The following is an 11,799-nucleotide window of genomic DNA, read 5'->3' as shown; positions in this document are numbered from 1 at the left end:
AGACAAAGACATGCTTTTGTCAAGTACTGGAAGACAAGTTACATAATTCTAAAATCAAATATAAATAACCTGGCTATAGCATCAATTTCTTGCTTTGTTTGGGATGATAGGGAAATCTGATAATAAGATAAATTTCTCCAATTTCCCCTGAAATGAACTCTCCCAATATGAAATTGTGTATAGATTATAAGTCTACTGAAGATGCATAGTAGGCAGGCTTGTGAGAATTTAAAGATATTTTCAGAGAATCACAGAATATGCTGAGTTGGAAGGGATCTACAGGGATCATCAAAAAATTCTTGGGCCATGCACAAGACAGCCTCAAGAATCATGCCATGTGTCTAGAACATTGTCTAAACGTTTCTTGGACTCAGGCTTGGTGCTGTGACCGCTTCCCTCGTTTGTGCCCATGATGTCCATTGCAATGCTTTTGGCTCAGACTGTCCAGCACTGTGAAAGCATCTGGGGGAGGACATGGACAAACAAATAGTGCAGGACGGCCTATTGTTCAAGTCAGCTTACTTTGAAGTTTTGTATTACAGGCAGGAGTACCCTGTGCCTGAATTTCACTCATTTAAACTCACCCATTAGACTTCATTGCTTTCTACAACCATTAGACTACATTGCTCTCTGGAACAAGGTGTAGTGAGATGGGGGCTTCTCTCTATGTCTACAGAGAGGGCAACAGAAAATGGCCTGAAACTGCGATATGAGAGATCCACGTTAAAAAAGTTGTCACTGTCGGGTCGTCAGAAATTGGTTACCTAGAAGGTAGTGGAATCGCTCTCCGTGGAGTTGTTCAACATGAGTCTGGGTCTGGCACTGGGTGATGTGGTTTAGGGGTTTAGTGTTACAGGAGTAGTGCTGGGCGGACGGATGGACTGGACGGACGGCCTTGTAGATCTGCTCCACAACTGGTGATTCTGTGATTCTATAAAAACAGACTGTCGGTGTGAGCAGGGTCAGGACTCACGCCGAGGCACTGGCCTGGCAGCGCGGGGCCCGCCGCCCCGGAGCCGCCCGCCGCCCCGGAGCCGCCCGCCGCCCCGGAGCCGCCCGCCGCCCCGGAGCCGCCCGCCGCCCCGGAGCCGCCCGCCGCCCCGGAGCCGCCCGCCGCCCCGGAGCCGCCCGCCGCCCCGGAGCCGCCCGCCGCCCCGGAGCCGCCCGCCGCCCCGGCAGCACCCGCGCTCGGCCCCCGCCGGAAGCGCCTCCCACGGGCCCGGCCTGGGCCCGCCCCGGAAGCGCGCAAGGGGGCGTGGCGGAAGCGGGGCGGAGCGCGGCCTCTTTGGTGCTGGCGGCCCGCGAAGATGGTGAGTGCTGCGCTCGCTCTCGGCCTATCCGTCGCCATCCGCCGCCATCCGCCGCCCCGCCAGGCCGGGGCGCCGCGGGGCTTGGCCAGGCTGCGGGGGAGAGGCCCCGCGCTGTGCCGCGGCCGGGCTCGGCGGCGGGGCTGGGGCCGGGAGCTGGCGGCGGGCGCGGCTGCCGAGCCGGGCCAGGCCAGGCCAGGCCGGGCGGGGAGGCCGTGGTGCGGTGAGGGGCCGCGGGCGCTCTGGGGTCTCTTACTGCGTACCTGCTGCTGCCGCCGTGGCAGAGCAGCCGGGCGCTAATGTAGCAAGAGCAAGTTTGCTCGCCACGGGTGAGTGGGCGGCTGCTGTGTGGGAAGCAAGTCAATTTTTGTCAGGAGAGAGCAGTTTGCTGCTGTAAGGAGATGGGTGTGGGGAAAGGGGGGGCCGATATAAACGCGTCGTGGCTCCTTTTTACTTCAGCACAGGGGCGGGGTCCCATGAGGAAAGGCGGCAATGAGTCCCGAAAATGGAGGCTACTTGTAGTTAAAACTGAGTTGTGGTTCAGAGTTAAAAGTGCCTCCGACATGTTTAAGCGACCCGGTTTGCGCTTAGTTTTTTATGGCCTGTTCTTTTAGTTCTATGACTTAAAAGCGTTAGTGATGTTTCCATGTCTTGAAATGCTTTTCAGACGAAGGGTACGTCGTCCTTTGGTAAGCGAAGAAATAAGACACACACCCTGTGTCGTCGATGTGGGTCCAAGGCGTACCATCTGCAAAAATCGACCTGTGGGAAGTGTGGTTACCCTGCTAAGCGTAAGAGAAAGTGTAAGTAACAAACTCTTAACTGGCTCTAGTTTAAAAACACGTGTTTTTCTTCAGGAGCTTGACTTGTTTTCCAGTTAAGGAGGAAAACTGTCACTTTGCAGTTTTGTCATTTTCCAATTTGGAGCTTTGTTAATAATGATTTAACTGTATGCTAGGTAATATACAGTATTACTGCATAGAAAATGATTTGAGTTATAGTTGCTTGAATAATTGTACCATGTAGATATAACATGCAACTAAAATTACTTGATGCAGGTAAATAACAGTAACTTCCATATTTTAGATAACTGGAGTGCAAAGGCTAAAAGACGCAACACCACTGGTACTGGTCGCATGAGGCACCTGAAAAAGGTCTACCGTCGATTCAGGTATAACATTTTATCACACTAGTATGGTGTGAAATCTTGCACAGACACCACTTGATGGCAAAATTCACCGTTGAAAGTTAACATTGTAATTTTGTTTCACACTTAGTGGGGTGTAATCTTCTTAAATACGTCATGAAATAATGTGCTTTGTATAGTTGCCTACATTTGATCCTTTGAGGATTAAAAAAACCTTTGTTAGTAAGACAAAGGGTGTGTAAAAAGTTCTTTTGTTTCTACTAAGTGAAGGTAGTACAGAACACAGAGGTTATTGTAGTAAGAAGCCCACACATGCTTTGTGTGGCATTATATATATTTGTGATTTAAATAGATAATTACACTATAGTGGGGAGTTTGTAGAGATAAGTCTCAAAATGCACTTCAGTCCCCATTTGCTCAGTCAGAAAAAAGTTCAGGACAGGAACAACTTCTGATTCCTCTCTTTTTTTTAGAGTTCAGTCAGCATTAAATAGATAGATATTACATCAGATCCTGAGTTGCAAGTTTCTAAGACTTGTTACAAAGCTTTTGAGTTATACTTGGAAGATATTTGGGGTGTTGTATGATTCCCATGGAACTTGATCGTTTCTGGTCTGCTACACAAGAAAGGTACACAAAAAAGATGTAATTCGGGAGTGTTGTCATAAAAATGTAGATTTGCATTATTAGCAAAAGGTAGGAGATTTTTAAGTCTCAGTTTTGGGTATGGTTGAGGGATCTATTTACTCGTTTTGGTTAGCTCATTCTCAGCCATAAAACGCCTTCCAGTGTGCAGTGTGGCTTGCTTTCCACTGAGTGTAGCTCAAGTGGAAATGTCATCCAAAAGCCAAGTGCAGGGCTGAAGAGTGTGGCTGGGGGCATAGAGGATTTTTGTAAGAAATAGGTTTCACAAACAGGACCTCCTTAGTCAGATTGCTTAGAAGGAATATGAACTAAAATTTGCTTTCAGCAGTTGAGCTGTATTTGTAGTGTTCACTCAGATAATGAAATCTTCCTGTTTCAAGAAGGCAAATTTACTTCAGCAGGAGAGAGTGAAAACCATACATCTTACTCAAGACGATTTTTAATGTCTTCCTTTTTAAAAGAGGTGTGAATGGATGAACTCTGTAGCAATTTCAGTGCATTTCTGAGATATATTGAAAAAAGCTAGTGAGCTTTGTCTAAAACATGACTGTCAGAAAATAACCTGGAACAGAAATCAGCTTCTCAAAAAGTGGTAACCATATTTCTACTTGCAGGAATGGATTCCGTGAGGGAACCACACCGAAGCCCAAGAGAGCAGCTGTTGCAGCCTCCAGTTCGTCTTAAAGACTCATCTATTTGTTAAAATAAATAGTCTTGCCCGGAAGACTTGTCACCGTTTTTTTTTTTTATATACTTTACTTAATACTTACATACTCTGAAATGTGGTATTCATAAAAATACATAAATACTTAAGCCCACAAATTCTGAACTGATTAATTTAAAACACTCCTGTAATTGACTCTTCATGTGGTAGTACCTTTGTTAGGAAAAGGACCATAATCTCTCCACTGACGTGAAAAAGAGGCTTGTAGGTGTTACTCAGAAGAGTTCCCCTGCTAGCGAAAGGGAATATTAGTATTAAGGATTTGCCCTTTGCCTCTGATCTCAGTATACTCTAGCATGGAGAGCCAGAATTTTGTTTTAAAGATAGTACCTATAATAATGGCTCTGTGTGCTGTCTTGGGAGGTGTTGGTGAAAGAGGGATTTCCAGTACTGTTCTTTTCTCTCTGCTCTGTGGTACTGAAAAGCCTGAAAAGATACTACTTATTGTGTGGAACATTGCTGCTTGGGCAAAAAGAAACTCCCAAGCCTGGAGTGCTGTAGGTACAGGGGCGCTGGGAGATCTGTGGGTGGGACAAAATTGCCTAAATGTCTTGGTGGGGTTGGTGTGGAAAGTGGACACACAGAACTGAATTAACTGTTTGGTGTAAATAATGAATTGATACCAGAGAGTAGTAAATCAGTTTGAGTTACATGAAAATTACAGATAACCGCCTTATGAGTTTGTCTCTTACATTATATATTACTGGCATTCAAGCTCACACTAAGAAAGTGATCATAAGATGCTGCTACGAAAGTTTAGGGAATTACAGTAATTACTGCAAGGGTTTAAAGGATTTTCAGATTGCCTTGCAGAGACAATACTAGAAACTGAGAAACTTTAGATGCTTTAAGCTTCTGAGGCTGTTGACACTGCTCTTAGATTAATCATGAACTTCTAGAAGCAGAATATTGCTTTGTCATTACTGAATGATCAGAATGTATCACCCTCTGCAAATTAGGGAAATTTTCAGCCAGGTGTGAAATTGGAGTGCCCGGCTGCACTTTACTATAATGGAGGTAGAGTTTTTGGATATTCCAGCATATCAGTTTGGGCTGTTTCTAAACCAAAATAAGTCATTTGCTGCTGTTGTGTAGCATTTAACAAATAGACTCTACTTGCTCTAGATTCAGCTGTCCATTTGGGAGAGTCAGAATGTAAGTAAGTGGTAGAGATGCTCTTAAAATACACTCTGCACAGTACTGGCTATGAAAACAATTGAAAATGGCTCTCAGGGCTAAGGAGTGCCCCTGGAATGTTTTTTTGGTGATGTTTAGGAAACACTTACATGTAGGGAGGAAGTAATCATAAATGTGTCCTTGTTCTCTAAGAATAAACTCAAGACCAGTATAAAAACAGGCCAGAAGGATTCTAAGGAAGGGCTTTTTGAGGGATTGTACAGTTGGATGGTGGTATGGCAGATATTCTGACTATGGGTGGGAGTGAAAGCCTTAGCTTGCCAAGTCTTGGGTGATCTTTCTGTAGTATGGGATTTTGCTCTGAGCAGCCTGTTTGACCTGTAGACGATAAAAACACTGTAGAGGCAAGTGCTTAGCTACTTGCTGCTGTTACCTATTAGCTTGTGAATTTTGCTCCTGCAAAATGAACATTTGAATAAAAAGCAACACACCATGGTAACAGTGATTGAAACTTCCAGTGACTTGGAGTAACTGAAACCGTGTATTTCAGGGAGAATTTTACTTGCAGTAAACATGAATTTTATGGATAAGAGTTTTGATGGCCATTTTCAATCGTTTTAAAATTCCTGGTGAGGGGCAGGAAATCAGTTTTTTGTAGCTTGTTGGTTTTTGGGTTTATTTTGTCCTGTTCAGAAAGGATTGTGTACTTCACGTGTCAGTGTGTCAGTTACATTTGCACCGTACAGGAAATAGATTTTGATGCACTTCTGTTCTTTGTAGTGTGTTAAATATTAACAGGTTGCTTTGATGGTTGCTCAGTGTATAATCTGTTGTTGAGATCTTGTTAAGCATTTTAACTCAAGGGTTATCAATTGAAGGTCTGCATAATGCTTACTATATACTTTATGTACACAGAAGTATTGCCATACCCAGTCTGTAATGTGTCATTTTTGCATCCTTTAGACTGATAAATGGTGTAGTCCGAATTACATCAGAAATTACATTCCCTATTGTTCATTGTAAAAGTCTCACTTTCTGGAAGTGTATCAGATGAAGGTGTCTTAAAGGCAGAGAGGTATTCAAGTGACTACAGTAGTGAAAGTTTGATTGCCTTTGGTAAAAGATCCTTGTATGGAGATGTATTATGTCCCCAAACATGGCCCTCAACCCCCTCACTGGAACTGCCCTTAACAGAAACACTGTCCTAACCAAGGAGGGTGACAGATAGTAAATTATCCCCTCATAGCCTAGGAATGTTTCTTGCCTGAAACATAGCCTGAAGGGAACAATATGGTTACAAGCTTCTGAAAATTTCCAGTAATTACTGCCTTGGATTGCGGCAAATATGGAAATTGGCTGAGGACTGAAGTCGGTCATCTTGCAACCCTATAAACAGTGGTCCTAAGTGAGGCCCTTTGAGCTCCCTGGCACAACAGCAGACTGCATGAGCATCTCCCTGCAGGAGAGTTCAGCAATTCTCAGGTCAAAGGAGCTAGTCCACTGCTCTCAGTGGAACAGAGCTGGCAAATCCTTGACATGTGCATCCAACAGGGAGCAAGAGCTCTCAATCCCCATCTGTAAGGAACCAGGAAAGGAAAGCCAACAATATGGCTGAGTCAAGACCTGCTTGCCAAACTGAAGGGCAAGAAGGAAATACAAAGGCAGGGAAGCAGGAAGATGTATCCTGGAAAGAGCATGGGGACGTTGCTCAATTGTGACAGGATAGGGCTGGGAAGGCCAAGGTGTGGCTAAAAGCTGAACCTGGCAAGGGATGCAAAGAAGAGGAAGGGCTTCTGTAGGCATGTGAGCCATAAGGGAAGGTCAAAGTGTAACTTCCCCTATCAGTGATACAGAAGGATTGAGTGCACCCTCAAGGAATTTGCAGGAGACACCTATCTGAGTGGTGTGGTTGATGTGTTCAAGGGACAGGATGCCATGCAGAAGGACATGGACAAGATCAAGTGGGCTCATGAATTTAAAGACACTCAGAAAGGCCTAGTGTAAAGTCTTGCACTCAGATCAAGGCAAATCCCAACCAAGAGATGAAGGGATTGAGAGATTCTCAATGAAGAAGGATTGAGGGTAATGGTGCTTGAAAAGCTGGACATGAGCCAGCAATGTGTACTTGCAGCCCAGAAACCAGAACAACCACATCCAGGGCTGCATCCAGAGCAGTGTGGCCAGCAGGTCAAGCATGGTGATTCTGCTCTCTCTGTCTACAGCACCCCAGACCACTGCGTTCAGCTCTGGGGTCCCCAGAAAAGGAAAGATGTGGTTCTGTTGGACCAGGCTCTGAGAAGGGCCACAAAGAAGATTCAAGGGGCTGCAGCACCTCTCCTATGAACCCAGAGAGTTGGGATTGTCCATCTTGAAGAACAGAAGGCTTCAGGAAGCTATTCAGTACTTGTAGGAGACTTGGAAGAAAGATGAGGACAAATGTATTAGTAGGGCCTGCAGTTACAGGGCAAGGGGTAATGGTTATAAACTAGACTAGGGTAGATTCAGGCTATGTAGAAGGAAGAAGTCTTTTTCTGTCATGCTGCTGAGACAATAGAACAGGTTGCCCAGAGAAGCTATAACACTGCCAATAGTGTGTTACACAGGTTGCCCAGAGAAGCTATAACACTACCAACACTGCCTGGTAGTGTTTCAGGAAAGATTTGCCTGGGCTCTGAACAACCTGGTCTAGTTGAAGATGTCCTGGCTAATTGCAGGGCAAGTTGCATTAGAGGATCTTTACAGTTGCCTTCCAACCCAAACCATTCTATGATTCTGTGATTTCTGCAGTGTCTTCAGCTTGTAAGCCAGAAACAGCAGAAGAGATACAAGCCTGGAGCTGGGCAAAATGTACCCTTTTAGGGGGAGGAGAGGGGAAGTGGAAATAGTACCAGAAGAAATGTGCTGTACATTCAACAGTAATGTTGGGGAGTCAGAAGTCAAAGAGAAAAGGGCAAGAAGTGTGTGCCTGTTTGCAAAACACACCAATGATGCCAAGGAAGTCTTAATACCAGCTAATAGAAACAAACCACATTAATATTCCCCCTTCCATATTGTTAGTAAAGCCGAGAATATTTTTTCTTTTGTCTTCAATCCTTTGTTTTCTTGTACTGTCTAATTCTTACATCATCTACCACTCATGATCTTCTTGCTGGCCCTGAACTGTAGAGGGGTCTGATGGCATTGCAGTGTCTGGGCACACGTTAGGAAAGCCTTGCTGTGTCCCTGAACCACAGCACTGGCTCCCTGTGTGTCACAAAGGGCATGCAAACTGGTGGCACTTGTAACACACTGGGGGTGTTCCCACAGAACAGCAGCTCTATTTACGCTAGAGTGCCCTGAGTCTTCTCACATCTGGGAATAAACTGCTGAAAATATAGAAAGAAATTGAAAGAAATAAATGGTACAAGGGGAACTTAACAGCAATTTTCTGTCTCAAAATAAGTTTATGGATATAATCGACAGAAATTATAAAGTCAGCTTTGAGTTTGTTTTTTGTTTTAAAATTTTCTGAAAAGTAGAGGTATGCCCGTGTGAATAAACAAACAGAAAAGGTGGTTTTATAGTAGTGCATGGGCTTTTCAAGATAATTAGTGTAATGGAGAGGTTATCAGAAGGCAAGTTGGCTTAAAAGACTCATGGAGTAATTCCTCTGTTATATCTTGTTCCTACAGCCATTCTAAGAAGACAACCTGCACCCCACACCCTAACAAGACATTATTCAAAGTTGCACTGTCAGCCAAAAGAATTCAATCTTTTAATATGACTCTTACATCCAAAAGATGAGGGAAGAAGCAGTGATGTTGATTAGTATTGTAAAGTGTTTATCATTACCTTTCACACTGAATAAAGTTCAAGTAGATGTGTAGGTTCATATGTATTGTACATAAGCATCAAATACTAAAGTATAAATCCATTGTGATACTATAAGGCTTGGTCTAGATTATGCTTGATTTGACTCAGCCTGGGAGACTTTACCTATCAGAGATTTTATGCCTGCCTTTCTTTCTTTCTTTCTTTCTTTCTTTCTTTCTTTCTTTCTTTCTTTCTTCTTTCTTTCTTCCTTCCTTCCTTCCTTCCTTCCTTCCTTCCTTCCTTCCTTCCTTCCTTCCTTCCTTCCTTCCTTCCTTCCTTCCTTCCTTCCTTCCTTCCTTCCTTCCTTCCTTCCTTCCTTCCTTCCTTCCTTCCTTCCTTCCTTCCTTCCTTCCTTCCTTCCTTCCTTCCTTCCTTCCTTCCTTCCTTTCCTTCCTTCCTTTCCTTCCTTCCTTTCTTTCTTCCTTTCTTTCTTCCTTTCTTTCTTCCTTTCTTTCTTCCTTTCTTTCTTCCTTTCTTTCTTTCTTTCTTTCTTTCTTTCTTTCTTTCTTTCTTTCTTCTTTCTTTCTTTCTTTCTTTCTTTCTTTCTTTCTTTCTTTCTTTCTTTCTTTCTTTCTTTCTTTCTTTCTTTCTTTCTTTCTTTCTTTCTTTCTTTCTTTCTTTCTTTCTTTCTTTCTTTCTTTCTTTCTTTCTTTCTTTCTTTTTCTCTAGGTGTGACAAAGAACTTGGAGTAAAACTGAATGCAGTGACATGAACCTAAAAGTCGCTATACAAAGAGACAAAATATTTTGGTAATACTCACTTTTGGCTACAAATATAAGACTAATGAATGGCTTCTATAGTCTAGTTCCCATCTGACTTTAACAGCTCATTTATTCTCATTTTCTAAAATGTTCTGTTACCTAAGAGATTACTTAGTAATTCATGAAATGATATCACTTTCTGGAATGGATCTGTAGAGCTTTTTGAATTCTAATTTTGTTGTCATAATTAGGATAACAGCTTGAGTTAAAGCCAAAAATGGCTTGTAATCATTTGGTATCAAGACCACCAATGAGCTTGCAGACATCCCAAATAAATTTTCCCTCTTCAGCTAGCTATGGCTTAATCAATTTTTCCTCCCAGTGTGATGTTCAACACATAATTTTCTCCTCATATTACAAAGAATGTTTCCAAAAGATTAAAGTAATGTTTTTTGCATCACAAAAGAGATCCTGCCAATTTTTCTTTTCCTGATGTTAAATTGCTGTTCAATCCCACCCTGAAATTTGATAGCTTAACAATAAATATTTTTCTCCAGAATCTCAGAACTATGCTAGCTTGTATATTCTGATTTGTGTGTGTGTTTTCTGCTTGTGATGTACAAGACTTTTAGAGCCAAAGATCTAACATCAGACTAAATAATTCTTATAATTACGCCTCAAAGCATGAGAAACAAAGAGAGAAACTCTCTAATGTAAGAGTTTAATAAGTAATAATAAGGGACAGATCAATATAGCAAAAGTAACAGCACTGGGTGTGTGGTAACAGCTAGGGGCACACCCAATTATTTGGCAAACAGTCTTTTATCCTGTTGCAGTTGCATTACTTCCTGAAATGGCTTTTCATATTTCTCGGAGCCGTTTACCACAGCTCTGTCTCAGGTTGCCACAGCATTGCATAGGTCCACAGTTACAGTCTCCAAAGGTGCCTCAAAGAGGCAGTCCAGGATGGTCTTCTGATGCCACTTTAGACTTACTATTCTCCTTTTATGGTATCTTGTTCTCTGCCTGTGCTTATCTTAGTTATATATACATCTCTTTCAAGCATGCTTACATCTTGTAATCTTGCTTTGTGCACAGTTTTAGTTCTACTGTTCACAGAAGTAATTACAATTCACACTATCTCTAGAAAAACGGTTACAATTTACAATAATTTGCAAAAGCAAATACATAATAGTGAAAGTCCAACTGTTACATAGCAGATTGTAACAAAATGTATGTTTCTATTGTAGTGCAGTGTACTGTTACTACTGTAGTACAGCAGGATGCTCTGAATGGGGTAAAACTGCTCAAACTTTGTCTTGTTAGCAAAAGTTATCAGAAGTGGATGGAGGAGGGGTGTCGCACTGCTTTTGGTGTTGAAGAATGCTAAGACCAGTCTGACTCAACTATTCAAAGCATTAAACATCCTGAGGATGTGAAAAACAATTGTTTCCTGACAGGAATTGGCAGTGATGAAGATGTGGCAAAGTTCCTGAGAAGGGAACCCACAGATGACGGTGCTGATAGCTAAAGTAAAGCTGCTGTGCTAAAAGCTGCTGAGCTGACACAGATGACCTAGAAATCATCTGACAATCACTTTATATATGTGGTTTATGTACTATAAATGCGCAGTCCCACTTTTAAATGGACACATTTCTGACACAACCCTTCCTTTTCCAGAGTGAGTGTATGAAGACTTCTCCCTTGAGTGGGAACATCACTCAAGGTTACTTCCCTATGAAATTTTTTTTATGCCATTAGCATAGAGGAATATGTTAAAATATACAGTTTTTGTATAGACCAGATTTTCTGTTTTCCAACTGTTAAATTAATGACTATAACATAAGTAATATTGAAGACTCTCTGAATTGGATTTAGGACTATTAAGAATAAAATTGTCCGTTTCTTGCTGTCTGATGTATTTATCTATTTGCAAACACATTCAGGGGCTGTGTATAGGTAGGCAAGGAAAGCATTTTAGATTGAATCATTCACTTAGTCTGGAGTATTAGGGAAAGGAAGTGAAGGCATGGGAGTTGTCCATAACCTTCCTGTTCAACTGAAGATCTCTCCATTTGAAAATACCCATCCAATAGTCACTGCTTCTCCAGGTTTATGTGTTCCTTTCAATACAGAGTTGGAATGTGATTTAAAATATTAATCCAGTTATAGTCTACAATAAAGAAGAAGTATGGTCTTCAGTTTATAGAAAATACCAAATGCATGGAATGGAAGACAGATTAGTGGCTTAAATACAGTGTGGATGAGTGGCGAGAGTGGCTGGCA

The 11,799-nt window shown here is 42.4% G+C and overlaps 1 protein-coding gene across 1 annotated transcript; it reads left to right on the top strand.

Annotated features, from left to right (window-relative positions):
- The first annotated feature begins 1,225 nt into the window (after positions 1-1,225).
- Positions 1,226-3,823, top strand: RPL37 (ribosomal protein L37). Its single transcript, XM_066338560.1, has 4 exons — positions 1,226-1,310; positions 1,975-2,110; positions 2,394-2,478; positions 3,714-3,823. The coding sequence occupies exons 1-4, from the start codon at positions 1,308-1,310 to the stop codon at positions 3,781-3,783; spliced, it is 294 nt and encodes a 97-aa protein (XP_066194657.1). The 5' UTR covers positions 1,226-1,307; the 3' UTR covers positions 3,784-3,823.
- Positions 3,824-11,799: the final 7,976 nt, after the last annotated feature.

The sequence above is a fragment of the Sylvia atricapilla genome, chromosome Z (genome assembly GCF_009819655.1).
Source record: "Sylvia atricapilla isolate bSylAtr1 chromosome Z, bSylAtr1.pri, whole genome shotgun sequence".
NCBI lineage: Eukaryota > Metazoa > Chordata > Aves > Passeriformes > Sylviidae > Sylvia > Sylvia atricapilla.
Note: the sequence above shows the minus strand (reverse complement) of the source record. Positions and strands in the feature narration are given on the sequence as shown.